This window comes from Heteronotia binoei, chromosome 15 (assembly GCF_032191835.1).
Source record: "Heteronotia binoei isolate CCM8104 ecotype False Entrance Well chromosome 15, APGP_CSIRO_Hbin_v1, whole genome shotgun sequence".
Lineage (NCBI taxonomy): Eukaryota > Metazoa > Chordata > Lepidosauria > Squamata > Gekkonidae > Heteronotia > Heteronotia binoei.
In genome coordinates, this window is record NC_083237.1 from 22,846,295 (window position 1) to 22,865,773 (window position 19,479).

The window sequence follows — 19,479 nt, forward strand, 5'->3', positions numbered from 1 at the left end:
TTGCTATAATGAAAGGTACAACACTCATCCAAGGTCTTACCAAATCCAGATTGGGGAGCAGCAATGGGACAATTTCCCTTCTCATAAATGATGCTTAAATATAATTCTTAGTTATTGGGGGTAACACAGGGCTTTCTTTGTTGCAGGAACTCCTTTGCATATTAGGCCACACACCCCAATGTAGCCAATCCTCCAAGAGCTTACAGGACTCTTAGCACAGGGCCTACTGTAAGCTCCAGGAGGATTGACTACATCGGGTGCGACAAAAAAACCCCTGGGGGCAGGTAATACTTGGGATTGTAAATGTTTGAATTTTGGCTATGTCATTTGGCTTTAAGGTGCCGGCATAAAAGCTACAGGCATAAGAGTTCTAAAAACAAAGCTAAAGAATCACAAAAAAAGCCCCATAAACGCTTTCAGCCGCTTATCAATAACGCAGCGTTTGAAAGCGAAAACTAGATTCCTTTCAGAACAGTCTTGATTCCCTCTCCCCTCATAGTCAGGAAAGTATTTACTTAAATGTAAGACTAAGTCCCTCCCCCCAGGTATGCCACAGAAAGGCAGTTGTCTTAAATCTGCATGCAAGTTACAGTTATGTCCAATACTAAAACATGTTTTGGGTATATCCTTTTTTGGAAGAGGATCACCTTACATTCAGGATTGTTTTCCTTGGAAGCAATAAGTGTCTTCTGCTTCTCAAGATTTGGGAATCAGTGAGCTTCTAAGGGTACGAAAGGGAAAGGCTGTCTTCCTTTTGAGTACCCTGTTTCTGCAGCACCACAATCTTACTTACCTTCCTGAGGGAATGCATCTGGCAATCAAAGCACAAATCAGAGAGGTCTTTCCCTGGGGCGCCTGTTGTTTCGGGAGGTACAGGAAAGTGTTTCAGCTAATCAAAAGGGCTGCTTTCAGTACTGATAGCTCCCAAAGGAAACACGGCCCTTGTCTTTGAGAAAGTGGCTCCGATTGGTCGGGCAGCAGACTCGGTAACTTTTGGGGGAAGGGTTATCATCTTACCTGTCATTGGCAAGGGGCAAACTAACAGTCCTTCTATTGTGGTCTAATATTTCATACTCCTGGGCAACGTTCAAAGAGGAGCATTCGGATCCAGAAGTCATAACCAACTGGGCAAAAGATCCCACTGTTATGTTTTCGACCTGTGGGGAGGGGGTGAAAATGTGGGTAACTCCTGCAAGTCCTTGCAAGTCAAAAAGAGAACTATTCAGGTAGAACATCAGTCTGAGATCACAGCCCCAAGTTTTTCGAGGGCGTTTTGTTGGCTGCATTTCTTTATGTCAGTCAGCTGCTAAAAGGTGCAGGAATGAGACTGGGGGAAAGACAGCCCTCTACAAGGGGCCAGCTATAGTAACCCACCAGTTGTTCTTCCACTGGCCTTTCTTCTGTGCCTTTAACTGAAACTGGCATCCTGAAACAGCAGGGATTCCTTCCCACCCCCTCCCACTGCACCAAGGTAAAATGATGGGGAAAAGTGTAATTTTTGCTAAAGGTACACATACCCGGCTTGCTGGGGGTAAAATGTAGATGACTGGGGAAGGCAATGGCAAACCACCCTGTAAAAAGTCTGCCAAGAAAACATTGAGATGGGACGTCACCTCATGGGTCGGTAACAACTCAGTGCTTGCACCTTTTTACACATAGACACACAGTTGCCTTATACTAAATCAGATCACTGGTCCATCAAAGTCAGTATTCAGATCACACACACACACATCTTCCACATCACTTGCTACCTGATCCTTTCAGCTAGAGATTTTGGGGATTGAACCTGGGACCTTCTGCCTGCCAAGCAAATATTTTACCACTCCGAGCTATGCCCTCTCCCCCAAGAGGAGCAATGGACAATGAAGAAAACTGACAAAACAGAATCGATTCCTTTGAAATGCAGCGTTGAAGGAGAGCTTTAGGAGTACTGTGGACTGTCAAAATGACAAATCAGTGGTTCTAGACCAAATCAAACCTCAACTCTCCTTAGAAGTTAACTTTACTAAACTGAGGCGTTCAGCCTTGGTTCACATAATGAGAAGACAAGAGTCACTGGAAAAGATAATAGTGGTAGGAGAAATTGAAGGCAGTAGGAAAACAGGAAGGGCCAATGTGAGACGGATGGACTCTGTAAAGGAAGCCACCGTTTGCAAGACCTTAGCAAGGCTCTCAAGGACTGGACATTTTGAAGGTCATTAAATTCATCGGGTCGTAGTCGCTTGGAAGCTGCTTGAAAGAAGTTCACACACACATGGGAGCAACAGAAGGCTGGAAACTGTGACACATCCCCCTCCACAAGTGGGTGGAGTTTACGGCCCAATAACTGCCTTCACCAGAAGGATTATTAAAGGCCAATTATCACATGCAACCCTCCGCGACAAAAATACCCCTGTTGAAATTTTGCAGAGGAGCAGAAATGCCACAGGGTGGCAGCAAACACCATAAAATTGGGCTGTCGCTGCTGCTGAACCTGCCCTTTTCTCTGTTTGTATTTACTATTTACAGTTAGCCTAAAGTAGGCTTAATCTGGCAATGGCAAATCTGTGCCATCTTTTACAATCGCTCCTGTGGATTCCTGCAGCCATTTTCTTCCAGCTGCCTGTAATAACAAGCTGAATTTCAACAGGCAAAACTTCATCATGCAATATCTATATGTTAGGCTCGTGAACTTCCAGGTACGGGCTGGAGATCTCCCGGGATTTCAACTGATCTCCAGATGACAGAGATCAGTTCCCCTGGGGGGAAAATGCCGTGACTCTTTTAATCTGCTAAAAAACATTTCCATGACTACATACTAACTCACTGCCCACTTTCTCTATATTTAGGATTGCTTGCCATTCCATCCTATTGTCTGATGAAGTCTGCTTCTTCTAGCACACAAAAGCTTACATTCTGAATAAAACGTTGTTCTTAAAGGTGAACTTGACTCTTGCTTTGTTGTACTCCTTCGGCCCACTCAGTCTGGAGGAAGTCGACAGGATCCTTGCAGCTGTGCACCCTACGACCTGTAGGTTAGATCCGTGCCCGTCTTGGCTTATAAAGGCTAGCCAAACGTGGCTGCGTGAACCACTACAGGACATTATCAACAGGTCCCTGATTGAAGGGATCTTTCCCACACCTCTTAAAGAGGCAGTGGTCTGTCCCCTCTTTAAAAAACCATCAGCAGACCCGGCCATATTGGCGAACTATCGACCGGTGTCAAACCTTCCCTTTCTGGGCAAGGTCATAGAGCGGGCGGTAGCGATTCAGCTGCAAGGATTCCTGGAGGACACTTCCGCACTGGATCCATTCCAGTCCGGCTTCCGGCCAGGTCACGGGACGGAGACAGTTCTGGTCGCCCTCATAGATGACCTTATGCGACATCTGGACCATGGCGGTTCCGCAGTGCTGTTGTTATTAGATCTGTCAGCCGCTTTTGACACGGTTGACCATCAGCTACTGACTAGCCGCCTTGCCGATGTGGGGATTCAGGGACTGGCCTTACAGTGGCTGACCTCCTTTCTCCAAGATCGGGGACAAAGGGTGGTGATAGGGGAGGAAGCATCCCAGAGGCACTCTCTTAGCTGTGGGGTGCCGCAGGGAGCGGTCCTATCCCCGATGCTATTTAATATCTATATGCGCCCCCTTGCCCAGATTGTCAGGAGGTACGGACTGGGTTGCCATCAATATGCGGATGACACCCAGCTCTATCTATTGATGGGTAGCCAGTCTGACTGTACCCTGGAAAATCTAGACCTGGCGTTACAAGCCGTGGCCTTTTGGCTCAGACTGAATCGGCTGAAATTGAATCCGACGAAGACGGAGATTCTCTACCTGGGTCGGGGCGGTCCGGGGAGAGAGATCCAGCTGCCGGCCCTTGACGGGGTACCATTGATACCGGTCCCTAAGGTCAAGAGCTTAGGCGTGCTCCTTGAGTCCTCCCTTACAATGGAGGCTCAGGTGGCAGCCACTGTTAGATCTGCCTTCTTTCATCTTCGGCAAGCGCGGCAGCTGGCCCCTTACCTGGAGCGCAACGACTTAGCGAGGGTAATCCATGCTACGGTCACCTCAAGAATAGATCACTGTAATGCTCTCTACATGGGGCTACCCTTGACGCTAACCCGGAGACTACAGCTAGTGCAGAACGCTGCGGCACGGCTGCTAATGGGGCTGCCACGACGGGAGCACATTCAGCCAATGCTGAGAGAGCTGCACTGGTTGCCTGTTGTATTCCGAGTTCGCTTCAAGGTGTTGGTATTAACCTTTAAAGCCCTCTATGGTCAGGAACCTGCCTATCTATGGGACCGCCTTTCCCCATATATCCCCCAGAGAGCACTGCGATCAGGGACAAAAAATCTGTTGTCTGCCCCTGGCCCAAAAGAAGCCAGGCTATGTGTAACGAGATCCAGGGCTTTTTCGGTGGCAGCGCCAGAACTTTGGAACACCCTCCCAGAAGCTATAAGGGCCCTGCGGGATTTGTCTGCGTTCCGCAGGGCCTGTAAGACCGAACTGTTTAAACAGGCTTTTGTGGTCTAATTGAAAAAGGGCTGCCACCGGACACCGGTGGGTCTGATCATAGTTAAGAAGTCAATACCGCCTATACTGGATTGAAATAGCGCTATAGAATGGTTTTAAAGTTGATATGTAAATTATGGTTTTATATGTTTTATTGGATTGATTGTTTTGTGGTGGTGTGGGCCGCCCTGAGTCCGCTTGCGGAGAGGGCGGGATATAAATGAAAAGTAATAAATAAAAAATAAATAAACTCTGTGTTGTTCATCTGTTAGAGTCAAGAGGAGCCCTGCTGGGGGAAAAGTGACATCCATGTTTTCCCCTCTTTAGCCACGAGGAGGCGCATGTGCTGCATCATGAAGACGACCAGGTTGCAAGGGACTCATAGAGACTTGTTGGTCGGCGTGTTCCAGGTAAGAGACTGTCAAAGGTGATTTGCCATTGCCTGCCTCTGCATAGCAACTCCAGGCTTCCTTGGTGGTCTCCCATCCAAGTACCAACCGGAAATGGCTCTGCTTAGCTTTCGAGCTCTGATAAACTCTGGCTAAGCTGGGCAACACAGATTGCTTCTGTATTGTGAGGAGGTGCCAAGGATGCTTTTACAAAGAGAATTTCCCAGGGAGGACGGAAAGAAGCCAAATTCTTTGCAATGGCCAGAGGCCCCCTGGGAACACAGAGAGGGGGCACAGTAAGTAGGCTTACCAGCTGATTTGCTTTAGCAGTACACTGGCACACATGGACACATGGAATTTTACAGAGCATGATGGTTTGTACAGTACACTATTAGATTGGCTGGCAAAACACACCCGGGGCATGTTCCTGTGCCTTCATTGAGGACTGGGCTTGCGAAAACATCACTCCATGATGCTTGTGGGCCCACACAAGACTTCACAGCATTGTAAATGCCAAACAAAACAGCGTTACAAGATTTAAGAAGTACATGCATAAAATGAAGTTTAAAATGTTCCATCTGTTTGCAAGACCTGGGCAAACCTGTCAATGATAGAACATTTTGGGGGTCATGGATTTATGGTGGTGGAGGAATGTTCCATTGAGTCACAGCTGATTTATGGCGACCCTTGGTGGGTTTTCAAGGCAAGGGACAGTCAGAGGCGGTTGGCCTGTATCTCTGTATCGCACGCCTGGTATTATGTGGAGGTCTCCCATCCAAATACTAGCCAGAGCCAACTCTGCTTAGCCAGTTTGGTGTAGTGGTTAAGAATACAGATTCTAATATGGGAGAACCAGGTTTGATTCCCCTCTCCTTCACATGCACCTGCTGGTGGGGCCTTGGATCAGTCATGAGTTCTCTCAGAGCTGTTCTCTCAAGAGCAGCTGTCTTGGAGCTCTCTCAACTCCACCCACTTCACAGGGTGCCTCTTGTAGGAAGGGGAAGGGAAAGGAGATTGGAAGCTGCTCTGAGACTCCAAGTGAAGGTCGGGATACAAATCCAATCTCCTTTTCTTCCTTTTCTTTCTGACAAGATCAGGCTAGCCTGGCTACCCAGTTCAGGGCTGAATTAGAATAATGTCCCAAACAGTATGGTGCTGGGAGGTGTCCTTAAATCACCACTGACTTCTGGTGACCCCTAGTGGGGGTTTTCAAGGCTAGTGAGAGGCATTGCCTTCCTCTGTGTAGCAACCCTGGACATCCTTGGTGGTCTCCCATCCAAATACTGCTCAGTTTCTGAGATCTGATGAGAGTGGGCTGTCCTGGGCTATCCAGGGTTGCCATTAATTCATAGGATCATCATAAGTCAGCAGTGACTTGAGGGCACGTAACACCCACACAGCGGATGTCAACATACGTCGAGGAGTTCATTGATGCAGTCAATTGTTGCTAATTACCGTGAAAGGTCAGGATGTTCTTTCTCATTATGTTTAAAGTGAGCATGTTTAGACATTGTTTCTGAGACATCTTTATCAAAATTGCAGAGAGTTAGCCGTGTTAGAATGTGGTAGCAAAAAAAGCCCAGGATGACATCTTAAAGATTAAAGACGTTTTATTTTGGCATGAGCTTTTGCGAGTTAGAGTTCTCTTCCTCAGATGCTGTGAAGAGGAAATCGAAGCCTTTGAAGAAGGAAGATCTGCCTCAGGAAAACTCAGGATGAAACAACTGTGGTTAGTCTTTAAGGTGCACCTGGACATCTTCACCTGCCATTCCTAAGCTATTCACTTGGCGCCAGGATCTGACAACCCAAATTCCAGCAACAGTTAAAAATGCTTATATGTCTGTGTGGACTGTCAAGTTGCAACGGACTCCTGGTGGGCCCAGCAAAAGGCTTTCAAAGCAGATGAGAAGCAGAAAGGGTTAACCGTTGCCTTCTTCTGTAGAGTCTTCCTTGGAAGTCTCCCATCCAAGCTTCTGAGTTCTGACAGGAATGAGCTATACTGTCTTCCTCCTGAAAGATCTCATATGAATTCATATTTGTTTGGCACCATTCCTTCCAATACTTCATCTTCAAAACCATTCTCCTGAAAACAGCCCACTGAAGTGGGAGGATACAAACCAGGCTGGGAGCTGCTTTCCCTGAGGCATGGATGGAGCAAAACCTAACAATGCACATCTCCTAATTCACTGTTAATATTTACCTCAAAATAAATGGTTCCTTTAGTTTTAAACAGAAACAATCTTATATCTGTTTTACCTCAGTGATTGATTCAAGATTGGGTGGGTTATATTCAGGCCCAGCTATATTCAGGCCCCTTGAGCCCAGTTTTAGTTGTGAGTGTGTGAATTTCCCACTGGGAACAATGGGGTAGGCGGGAAATTGTATTGTGGCAGGTGGATGGAAATTTCTGTGGGTCTCTAGCGGGGGCCCTCAACATAGCACCCGCCAAACCAGGGCTGGCCCTAAACTGTCTGCCACCCTAGTCAAAGCTAACTTCTGGTGGCCCTCCCCCCTGCACTAATAAACTCACCAAGTCACATGGGGGCGCGCCGAATTCGGTGCCCCCATATGGCTAGCGCCCTAGGGCTGGTACTGGGTACAGTGTCACAGAGTCCACTGTCCAAAGCACCCATTTTTTCCTGGGGAAGCTGATCTCTGCAGTCTAGAGATGAGCTGCAATTCTGGGTGATCCCCAGATGCCACCTTTAGGGATGCCAGCCTCCAGGTGGGACCTGGAGATCCCCCAGAATTACAGTTTATTTCCAGACTACAGAGACCCTGGGGAAAATGGCTGCTTTGGAGGGTAGATTCTGTGACACTGTGACCCCACTGAGGCCCCTATCCTCCTGAGTCTCCATCCCATTATCTCCAGGAGTTTCCCAACCTGAATTTGACAACTCTGCCTCTCCATCCCTTGCCCATAGCCAGCGTTCTCCCACCTGGAGGCTGGCATCCCCTTTCCTACCCACCATGCTGTCTCAGAATCTCAAAGATGCCTGCAGGCTCAAAAAGTTTGGAGACCCCTGGCTTATATGGTGGTGGCTATCCCCTCCACCCCTGAGAAGTTCATCACAATTTGATGGCAGCGAGGATGGGGTAGGAAGAAATCCTGTCTTTCGAAGCTGGCAGCACCCACAGAGACCGTGAGTTCCATAGGGAGAGCCAGGTTGGTTTGCTGTCATGGAAATAAACCAGAGTCTCAGGAATTTATTCCAGCAAAAGTTCTTGTGGACTAGATCCCTCTTCATCTGGTGCATGTAGCGATCATCACATCACCCTTACTGGTTGGCAACATTTATGGAACTAAACGCTACAAAACAGAACCCTCGATCGAAGCTTTCTGTGAGAATAGTACATGGCAAAGATACTGGGATCTTTGGTAATGCTTGCATCCCACTAAGGAGCTGAAGCGTCTCCTCCCACATGAGATCTGCCAGGAAAAAATCAGTAGCATCCCCAGTGGCTTTTGGAGCTGCCAAAAAGAAAAAAGAAAATCATAATGAAATAAAATTTGACAAAGCGCTTTCCCCTAAAGGCGCACAGGGCTTCATGGACATTGCAGGGCTACGACATTCCATCAGGTGGGCCACGCCAGGGCTGGGGAAAGGCTTGGAGCAGCTTGCCAGAGCTGATAACCGTGAAGGAAAGGAAAGGTCCCCTGTGCAAGCACCAGTCGTCTCTGACTCTGGGGTGATGTTGCTTTCACAACGTTTTCACGGCAGGCTTTTTATGGGGTGGTTTGCCATTGCCTTCCCAGTCATCTACACTTTCCCCCCAGCAAGCTGGGTACTCATTTAACTGACCTCGGAAGGATGGAAGGCTGAGTCAACCTCGAGCCGGCTATCTGAAAACCCAGCTTCCGCTGGGGATCCAGCTCAGGTAGTGACTTAGGACTGCAGTACTGCAGCTTTAACACTTTGCACCACGAGGCTCTTTTGATAATCGTGAACTCATGACAAAAAAGGATATTCCCTGCCTCCCCTTGTGCAGTGTGTGTGTGTGTGTGGGGGGGAACTTCACTGGTTGAATTCCTGTCTGCCTGCCATGCGAAAGCGGTAAGGGCACAAGAGAAAACTTGGCTGCCTCCCCCCACCTTCCACTCCAGAACTGGTTTGTCTTCCACCCCCTTTGCTTCCTGTCTGACTCACACGCCGTTCAAACAATCCTCGGTTCCTTTTAGATTTTTTTTCCCTTTTGGCTCCAAGCCCTTGGAATGTCTGAAATTAATTCTTTTGACTAGCAAGTGGCACGGGGGAGGGAGGCCAGAAATTGACAGGTCAGGACTTCCAAACTCTCCCCCCTGAAGAAGGGGGGGGGGGGTTTCTTGGCAGTTCAAATTATGGGGTGTCACAGCCTTGAGAAATGGGCAGGTGGGCTCCAGAAGGGCAGGCAGGGTCCGAGCCGGGGTTCCCTCTCCGCCTCTGATTCTTTCTCGGACTCTCCTCTTCCTCAACCTGTGATTCATTCTCTGGTTCCGGCTGGGTTGCTTCCACCGTCCATTGCTCGGCCCCACACATTCCTTCCCCATGAGCTGATCCGTCTGGGCTTTCTCATCTTCTGGTTTCCGTCTCTTTAATCTTCTCTTTCTCCTTTGCAGGCTCCCTCACCCGTTCCCCCCCCTCCTTTTCCAAAATTGGATTTTAAAGATTTCCACATTTATTCCTTCTGCAGCCAAATTCGCTCTGTCTGTGTGGCCTCACCGTGTGAGAACAGGAAACATTTACTGATTGTTGTTGTCTCTGTACAAAGGCTTGAAAGCAACCTGCTCGCCTGTAGTGAGCCAAAATTGTTTCCAGGTAACCAGACGGAAATGTTTTTGCAAACAAAAAGATTAGCCCCCCCCCCATCATCTTCAAGCCTTTCTATGTGTAGGTCTGCTAGTAATTTTAGAAAGGCTGCCAGTGGCTTTTAAGAAACTTGCTCTCTGTGTCAATGTGGTTTAACTGTTGGGAAAAGTCAGATTCTTCTAAATAATGTACTTTCAATCCACTTTCAGTGCACTCTGCAACTGGGTTTTACTGTGTGAAATGGCAAGGTCCACTTGCAAACAGTGGCTGAAGTGGCTGGAAACTGGACTATTTAGCATGTGTGAAAGTGCCCTCATGAAGAAAAAAGGGACTGTAAAGAGAAGCACCCCTCTCTTTACAATTGTCTCAGGGTGTATTTTTGTGGCAGTGTGGGGGAGAGGAAAATTGTGAGGAGGGAGGAGAAGAACATTGGAGAAATCTATCCCTACTTCCACCCCATTGCCTTGAGCCACAGAAGGAATTTACCCAAGACATTTCCAGGCCACGGGTGATGGAACTATGCTTCTGGGTCATGCCTGCAAACTTCATTTTCCAAGTCTGTCACCGCTTTGGCCAAAAATCTCAGAGGAAGCAGAGTATTCTTTCATATGCAACAGAACTACAGTTCCCAGAATACCTTGAGGAAAACTCCAGTAATTCAGCTGGTTGGGTTGTACAGTCTAAACTCTGTGGCTGATTTCACAACTGTGTCACATTTTGTGCGGATGTTTGTGTTATCATTAGCAGTGAGAAAGAGGAGGTAATCTTGTGCCAGCCACATGGCTAGATAGAGTGGAGAACTTGGCTATACTTTTCACCCTGCCTGATGAAAGAGCTCTGTGTGTAACCCAGAAGTTGGCACACAACCAGTTCTCTCAGCTAAGAAGTGCTGGGGTTCAGGGTGGCCTTAGGATTGCCCCATTTTTCTATGGGGCCCTGCTTTTGGGGCAGGTCTCTCACACACAAACTGCATTGGATTGAAGTTTTCCTGTCATTTTGGCAGAAGAGCTGAAGCTAAGGTTTTGAGAGCCGTTGAGGAGGAAAATGCTGTGTCCCCCCTCCCCAAACTTCAAATCTCAGATTTGCCAGCATCAGTGTACATCATAATGACTTTTTAAGATGCCTTTTTGCACATGCTCTATGGGACTTTTTATTGCTATTTCAAATGTTACAGTGCTGTGCATAAAAGAGGCATATTAAGCCCTCTGGTGATTTTTTTTTAAATCACCTCACCTATGTGGGGTATGTTAAGCATTGTCAAGTCATTTCCCACTTCTGGTGGCCCTATAAATTAATGAACTCCAAAATGTCCTCTTATTAACAGCCTTGCTCAGGTCTTGCAAACTGAAGGCTTCCTTGAGTCACTGGGTCTTATGTCAGGTCTTCCTCTTCTCTTGCTGCCTTCAACTTTTCTTAGCATTATTGTCTTTTCCAATGGATCTTGTCTTCTCATAATGTGGCCAAAGTACAATAGCCTCAGTGTAGTCATTTTAGTGTTCAGACTTGATTTGGTCTAGAACCCACATCTTTATCTTTTTGGCAGTCCACAGTGTCCATAAAACTCTCCTCCAACACATTTCAAAGGAATCAACTTTTTTCCTGTCAGCTTTCATCACTGTCTGACTTTCATACCCTTGCATAGTAATGTGGAATTCTATGGTATGAAGGATCTTGATCACCTGTTGTGACACATCTTTACTCTTAAGGATCCTTTCTAGTTCCTTCATGGCTGCCTTTCCCACCCTCAGTCTCTCCTTCTGATTTCTTGGTTGCAGTCTCCCTTTGGGTTGAGGATGGAGCCAAGGAATACAAAATACAATTCCATTTTCTTCATCATAAGCTTTAAAGCTGTGCAGTTCCCTAACTTATACATGCTTTTTGAAAAAATCCCAGATTTTTATTTGCCTGCTCTCCCCCACAAGCTCTTGAAATAAGGTGGGGACAACCCCCCCCTTTCTTCAGCAGTTTCTTCAGCTGAAGAAAATTGGGGACATACAAACACCATGTAGGCAGATCTCTGGAACCAGTGGTGGCTTCAAGGGTCACCCGTGTCCAAAAGATACCTCTGATTTTGCTCTCCTCCTGCTGCTGCTGCTGCCACCTTTGGATGACTCACAGGGGTGGTGTCAGACACAGGCTGGTATGAACTAAGGGGACAGGAATGTGCAGCCAGCAGAGGCCAGAAGGGCAGACGCAAGAAAGGGAGAGTGAGTCACAGAGTGAGGGAGAAGGAAACTGTGGGGGAGGGAGAGATCCCAACAAAGGAGCAGAAGGCCTCAGGAAGGGGAGAGGGGGGGGGCTTTAAAATTTTAAAAAACCCACAGGGAAGGGGTGTCACAGAGACAGAAGTGAACAGAAGGCAGGCTTGGGGAGGAGGGGAGAGTATGTGGATCATTTTCACCCTCCCAATAAGGCTTCATTTCTAAGACCTTTCCCCTCACTCCTTGACTACAGGTTCTGTAGTACGGAATCAGGAAGAACAACTGAAAGGAGGAAAGAAAGCAGGGTAAAAATATAAACAGAGGGCAATTTGTTTTAAGGAACTAAAAGATGTTGTGATTTCCCTTCAGTCTAAATGCAAATGACACAAAATATAGGTTTCACATGTTACTCCAAGTCTCCTTGAAGGAAAGGAGAAACACACTGTCATCTGTAAACCTAATGAAACAGATGCCCACCCTACCATCCACTTCCCACATGGGCACTTAGCACCAGTGTCATAGAGATGTCATAAGGAGAATAGCCACCCGACATGAAAACATACTGTGGGTCACGATCAAATTATTTTGTTACTGATTAACAGTACAGCCCTAAACAGAGGGACACCCTTCTAAATGCACTGAAGTCAATGGGCTTAGAACAATGCAACTTTGCTTAGGATTGTGACTCCAACTCTGGAGTGGGGGGAAAAGCAGTCTTCTGGTTTGGGGTGAGAGAGATACATCCCTACAAGGCATCCTTCTTGGGCAGTTCCTCTCTGGTGAGCAAGAGGAGGAAGAATGCTCCCCTTAAAATGGCACATTTTAAAAGTTTATAGGGTTGCGCATTTCATACATGGAATTTCCCCCTCCTCCTCTTGAAGTCTTTGCGGGCTTTTTATGTGCAAGCCTCTTTTGTGGGCTGCTGGTTTTAATCTGTAGATTGTGTTACTGCCTGGGAGTTCAGTTCTGACGAATTATTTCACTGACCCATGGTTTTAAATTGGTATCATTTCTTTTTTGTTCTTGCTGCCTCCTGGGGATGCTTGGAGAAGCAAGGAGACCAAGGCGTTAAATGCTTTCAAAAGTTCTGTTTCCACTGATCAGACACGAGAGGTTTTTAATCTTTTCAGCCCACTAAACCCTGGCTTATGATCCTTTACATCCCTGGCAGGGTTTACATCCTTTTCTCTGCTAGTACCAAGGGGCAGCCATGTTATTTGGTTTTAGCAAAATTGAACAGGAGCCCAGTAGCACCTTAAAAAGGTAAACCAAATTTATTTCATGAGCTGCTGAGGGAGAGTTGAACAGGAAACCAGTGGTGTGATCATCCTTTGTCAAAGCACCCTGTCATTCCTTCAGGGAACCTGGTGTAGGGTTTCCAGGTTGTCTCTTTCTCTGAAGTTCTGGACAGGTTCAAACCTGCTTTGCTTCAGAGATGAAAGTACATCAAGGTACATTCAGCTATCCTCTGGGCATGAAGAAAAAAAGGAAACCGCACATACAGCTGCGCTCTCAAGTTTTGGGAAGTCCCTTCACACCTCAGTCTGCGGCCTTACATGGCAGGAAAGCCATGCCGATTTCCACTTGGTGAAAGTTTTCTTTTCACATTTTCAGGGCCTGGTAGGGCATGTCTTGAATGCCAAGGCTCAGCCATGAAACAATTGAGGAATTTCTGAGCATGGGCAGAGAGCATTTGCCTTCCATCTGTATAAAAATGGCTAGAACCAGGCTGGCATGTCCAGAGCTGAAGGAAATAGCTTTCAGCAGGCTGAGATCTTGCCACCTTTTGAGGTAGGGTTTGAACGCTGGGGAAATGCTTTTTTTTGTCTTTTTAAGCAAAAAAGAGGCAAACCAAAGAACAGCTGAAGCACAGGATGCCATCTTTTTGTTGAAACAAAAGAAGGCTTGGCACAATTTAGATAGGGATATTTCTTGGGCCACTGTTTAGAAAAAGTATACATTAGTTAAAGCAAAAAAAAAAGGAAGGACGTAGAAGAAAAAAGATTCTTACAGAGAAGGTATCTTACCCTTACTCTTATGAGGCCTTGCTAGATGACTGTGGGCAAGCCATTCCTCCTGGCCCATATTTTGCAATAGATAACAATCGCTGTAATCCGTATAATCGCTACTGTGCCATAGGCGACAGTTGTATGGATTAGTGACAATATACACAATGTGCGCTAATCACTACTTCTATTTCTATCCGGATTGATGAATGGGTCTCAGAACTTGTCTCAGCAGCCACCACTCTTTTCGTTCCAAAACACGGCACCTTTTGTTTTCTTAAGCGTTTTATTTTTTTTTGTTTTGTTTAAATCCACAAACTTTGCTTCAGGAAGTGACATGCAAGGATAATTTTTTTTTGTCTGCTAGCTTGCTTCAATTCACAACCATAAAATTAAATTTCTCTTAGAGCAGACGACATAAATAGTAATCTCTCTGTGGGAGCACCAAAGGTTTGTGGGGGAGGGGAGCGCGAGAGGAAAGAAGAACCGACATTAGTGTTGGCTTAAGCACCGGCTACTTGGCCGATTTCACATACAGTGGCCCAGCCACAGACAGAGAAGAGCCTGAGGGAAGACTTGGGAGAAGCATATAGACTGTGTGCTCCTCTTCCAGAGAGACTCAGCACCCAATATATACTCTCTATATACAGAAAAAAAATCTACCAGTCACATTCATGATAAACCTCAGTGGCTTCGCAGAGGGAAGCAAACAGTAGATACTGTGAGGCTCTTTGTGAAAGGGCTCCCAAGATGGGAAGGATTTGGAAACGGCAAAGTTCCTCACAGCTGTGCCCAGTTCGAAAATGTCACCCCAATGTGGGGCATTAGATCGGGGGGGGGGGGGTGTTAGAAAAAGACCCTTTCACTGCTCCCCCTAACACTGGAAAAAATTTAACGGGGAAGCTGATGTACCTTTACAAAAGGGATTACTCCCTGCTTCTCCCTGAAATGTGCATCAGAAAAGAGGACTGCAGACCCTGCCCCCCCCCGAAAAAAATTGTGTGCAAAAGTGAAATGCCCCAGAATCTCAGGGCATAGGAAGAAACATCCTTCAGGTGTCATTAGGAAAAGTCAGAGGTAATCCAAGGTTGAAGTTGTCCTTTTTTCTTAATTGCTGACCAAAAGATCTGTAGGGGGGAAGGAAAGAGTTTGTCAGTGGAAAGTGTATCAGTTATGGGCAGAGGCTAAGAAGCTGCAGCTAAGGTTGGCACAAAAGTCAAAGCCAAGAGGCCCTGGCAACGAGAATCTGTCTTTACCCACAAAGTGGCTGGCAAGAAAAACCCACACATTTCCTATAACCAGTGAGTAAAGAAACAGCATATATGTTTATTGGGCTTCTTCCTATATGATAAAACATAAGAAGGGCCCTGCTGGATCAGACCAGTGGTTCATCTAGTCCAGCATCTTGTCTCACGCACTGGCCAATCAAGTCTTCTGGAGGTCCAACAACAGAGGCTGACTGCCTCTGAATATGGAGTTTCCTTTTAGTCACCATGGCTGGAGGCCGTTGATAGACCTGCCTTCCTGAATCAGTCTTAATTCCCTTTTAAAGCCATCTATGTCTGTGGCAACCTGGCCTCTTCAGAAGTCAGGACTAGCCATGGTTAATACTAGGATGGGAGACCACCAAAGGTTGCTATGCAGAGGCAGGCAATGGCAAACCACCTCTGTTTGTCTCTGGCCTTGAAAATCCTATGGGATCGTGATAAACCAGCCACGACATGACAGTGCTTTCCACCTTCATGCCTGTGGCTATCACTACATGAAAAGGTCAAGGTAGTCCCCTGTGCAAGCACCAGTCGTTTTCGACTCTGGGGTGACATTGCTTTCACAATGTTTTCACCACAGACTTTTTATGGGGTGGTTTGCCATTGCCTTCCCCAGTCATCTACACTTCCCCCCCCCCCCCAGCAAGCTGGGTACTCATTTTACTGCTCTCGGAAGAATGGAAGGCTGAGTCAACCTCAAGCCAGCTACCTGAATCCAGCTTCCGCTGGGATTGAACTCAGGTCGTGAGCAGAGGGCTCCGACTGCAGTACTGCAGCTTTATCACTCTGCGCCACGGGGCAGAGTGCACGTCACTGCATACTCTGGCAGAAAATTCTGCATTTTAATGTGATGTGTGCGTGCTGGAATGGAGGGAGCACACAGAGAGGTTACAAGGCTTTTCCTTGCCAGTCTTGAGAGTTAGAAACAGCGTCTTGTTCTGCAATGTGAAAGAAGCCAACTCCTGACAGATGGGAAAGGGAAGGAGTAAAGTGCTTGTTCTCACTTTCAATCGATCAGCGATTCTTGAGCCGAATGGCCTCCAGTCTCTTCAATGGGAGCTGAAAAGGGAAAAAAAAAGGAATAGTTTAAAATAAGCGGGAGCAAAAGGATAAAGTGCGTGAAGAGGATCAGAGCTCTGTTACTGTGATGCTCACAGTGAACAGCTTGGCTGGGATTGATTAACAACAACAACAACTTACTTGTAAATTTTTCTCGCCGCCGGCAGCGAGCATAGTATATTATTCCACCGATGATGATAAACAGAACGAAGGCCCCCATTGATGCTCCCAGAATCCACCAGTTGAGTGTGTCGGGGGTCTGGGTATCTCCACCTGCAAAAGAGGGGAAAGAAACACATGAAAATCAGCCTGGAGAACTGATCTGTTTCTGATCCAATCTCCACCCATTTTCAGCTGTGTGGGAATAACTCACAACTGCAGCTTAGAAAATTGTTGAAGACGGTTAATATAAAGAGATGTGTGTGCAAGTATACCTCTTTATAACAGTCTTCAACAATTTAATATGTTTATATGCTTTTGTAGAAAAAGCCCAGCAGGAACTCATTTGCATATTAGGCCACTCCCCCTGACATCACAATGGTTTCACATAGGGCTTTTTAAAAGGTCCATCAAGAAGTCATTTGCATATTTGGCCACACCCCCGACACCAAACCAACAGGAACTGTATTCCTGTGCATTCTTGCTAAAAAAAATGCCCTGTGTGTATGTATGTACACATATATATTTGGGGGTGCTGCACCCCAAAAGACCATCAGCCTCCCTGTGAGCTGATTTTTTGGCCAGAATGCCCCCCTCCCCTTTGGAAGCTGAAAAGCTGCATCAACCCTGCAGCTTCCTGCATCCTCTATGATTTTCTGGTTCCCCCTAACCAAAAGGTTGCTGTTCTTTCCCCTACCTCAGACACAGTTACCAACTTAGATATAGATTAGTGTTCAGTAGAACCTTAGAAAACAACAAGACTTTTTTTTGTGGGGCGGGGGGGAATCAGCTTTCAAGAGTCAAAGCGCCCTTTGTCAGATACACAACAAAGGTCACCGTTCCTATTCGCATCTGATGAAGTGAGGCCTGGCTCTCAAAAGTAGATCCCTTGACCCTCTGGTTGGTCTGTAAAATGCTCCTCCTGGATGACTCATGTCTAGCTCTTCTACAGCAGACTAACACAGCTATCCTCTGAAACTGTCCCTCTAACAGAAGTTCAATGGGTGGAGCTGGGCAGGTGATGCTTTCCTTGGCAGGGAAGTACCCAACATTCCCATCAGGCCTGTGTTTAAGAGGTAGGCAATTTTTCAAGAGGCCAACCCCAGATTGCCCTGTTCAGAGGCCATGGCAGCGTGCCGTGTGTGACACAGGTGCCAGTCCCAGCATGCGGCGGGTATGCTTTGAGGCACACAGAGTCACACATGGGCCTGGCCGCTCCAGGCCAGCCTAACCTTGGAAGCTAAGCAGGGTCTGTGCTGGTGAGTACTTGGGCGGGAGTCCAGGGTTGCTGTGCAGAGATGGCAGGCAATGGCAAGCCACCTCTGTTAGCCTCTGCTCTTGAAAACCCTCCGGGGTTGGCATAAGTTGGCTTGTTCTTTGACAGCTCTTCGTGCCCACGCATACTCACATGTGGAGCAGAAGTCATTCTTGTTCTGTGTTTGGCACACTGCGCAATCCATACACTTCTCCAGGTCTGGACTCCAGGAAAGGCCGCTGGGACACATGGTAGCTGGTGGGGCCAGGGGAGAAAGGAGAGATGGGGAAACAAAAAAAGACGGCATTCACACACGGTGCTTGGCATGCCAGTCCCAGCAGCTGATAAGCCAACAGCACGATAAAGACGTTAGAAAAATGGGTATTTCATCATGGGGGCCAATGCGGCATGTGTGACCCCATAAGCACATTTAATTGAAAGCCAAACCCATCGTGATCTCGCCCAGGCTTTGATTTCCGAGCAGTCATGGCTGGCGGGATGTGGTCGTAAAACTATAGTTGGGCGTAGAAGAAAGGGGCAGAAGCGATCAAAGGGAAGGAGCGCCTGAATCAGGAGCCAGGAGCAAGCCGGAACACGAAGCGAATTAACAGCTGAATGCAAAGGAGAGAGAAAGAGAAAGCCTCCGCCACAAGCCCCCCCCCCCCCATGACACACAGGGCTATTTTCGGAGGGGTAACGTCAGTGGGGAAGGGGGGGGGGTGTTGTGTTTCACCCCGAAACACGAGCCGGCCCGAGCAGGAGGGCTGCGGGTCAAGCTGGGGGAGGGAGGGCCGGGGGCCTCGTCACATGGGCAATGGGGGGGGGGATTGAGGGACCCAAATCTCTCCTCCCCCCTTCTCAGGTCTCTCGCGCTCCCGGTGACTTCATGGCCTAAATATGCCCCGGGCAGCAAGCAAACAGGGCCAAGGGAAGGCGGCGGGCGCCAGGCCCAGAAATCGGAGCGGAGAAGGTGGGGCAGCGGGAGGGGGGGGGGGATGACTCATGCGGTGGGTCGCAAGATGCGCCCGTCAAGATCCTCCCCCCGCCCCCCCTCGGAGGTCTCCTGATGCTCCGCGGTCCGGCCCCATTGCCCTCATTTATAGGAAAAGGGGAGGAAAGGAAAGTGCCCCTCCCCGAGACAGCCGCTGGAGGGCGGGGCTCTCCCATTCATAAAAAAATGCCCCTTTCTTTGGCGGGGCAGGCTGAATTCAAGCCCCAGCTGTGCTCTGGCACGTGTAAATGAAAGCGGTCCTCTGGGCATGGGCAGACTGCCTTTGTTTCCTGGCGGGCTCGAGTCCCGCCCCCTCCTTTAGTGTTTGGGGGAGTAAACTAATCAGAGAGAGAGAGGCGCCCCCGTTTTCTAATCCGCAGGGCCGGGGGGGGCTTTACCGCCCCCTCCACAGATGCCCCGCGGGCAAAAATTCAGCCCGTTCACAGCCCGCCTCCCAGCAGTGAGGAACGCGGCTACCCCCGTTGCCCTTCTGTCCGAGGAACCCCGGGGCGACATGCCACAGTCCCGCTTGGAAACACGCGGATCGCCCCAAGCCCCGACCTTTACTCTCAGCAGGACACACGCAACACCCCCCCCCCCCCGGCATTGCAGACCCGCCAGCGCCGCCTTGTTTTCTGCTTGACACGAAAGCCGGCGGCACACTGGCCCCGTTAAAAGTCAATTGGGCCCCTTGGGGCACATGATCTCTTCGACAGTTCTGTTGCTAGTTCTCCGCGTCCCTCTAAGGCGCTTTCACGCGTGCTGAATGAGGCGCTTCCAAGCGCACTTAAGTTTGCAACTGGATTGTGCGGTTTCCCGCAGGAAGCCCCGGACTCCAAAACCCATCCAACACCGCCCCACCCCCCA

The 19,479-nt window shown here is 48.1% G+C and overlaps 1 protein-coding gene across 1 annotated transcript; it reads right to left on the minus strand.

Annotated features, from left to right (window-relative positions):
* Window positions 1-16,135: 16,135 nt before the first annotated feature.
* On the minus strand, window positions 16,136-17,881 carry TNFRSF12A (TNF receptor superfamily member 12A). Its single transcript, XM_060256096.1, has 3 exons — window positions 17,775-17,881; window positions 16,349-16,480; window positions 16,136-16,207 (listed from the first exon to the last, which is right to left on the minus strand). Exons 1-3 carry the CDS (start codon window positions 17,869-17,871, stop codon window positions 16,155-16,157), a joined length of 282 nt encoding a protein of 93 aa, XP_060112079.1. The 5' UTR covers window positions 17,872-17,881; the 3' UTR covers window positions 16,136-16,154.
* Window positions 17,882-19,479: the final 1,598 nt, after the last annotated feature.

Bases quoted from the DNA above. Each gene is read 5' to 3' on its own strand.
- TNFRSF12A (XM_060256096.1), bottom strand. From the start codon at position 17,871: ATGTGTCCCAGCGGCCTTTCCTGGAGTCCAGACCTGGAGAAGTGTATG. The intron at 16,481-17,774 runs GTGAGTATGCGT...CCTCTTTTGCAG, and splicing joins GAATGACTTCTGCTCCACAT to GTGGAGATACCCAGACCCCC. The intron at 16,208-16,348 runs GTAAGTTGTTGT...TTCCCTTTTCAG, and splicing joins GCGGCGAGAAAAATTTACAA to CTCCCATTGAAGAGACTGGA.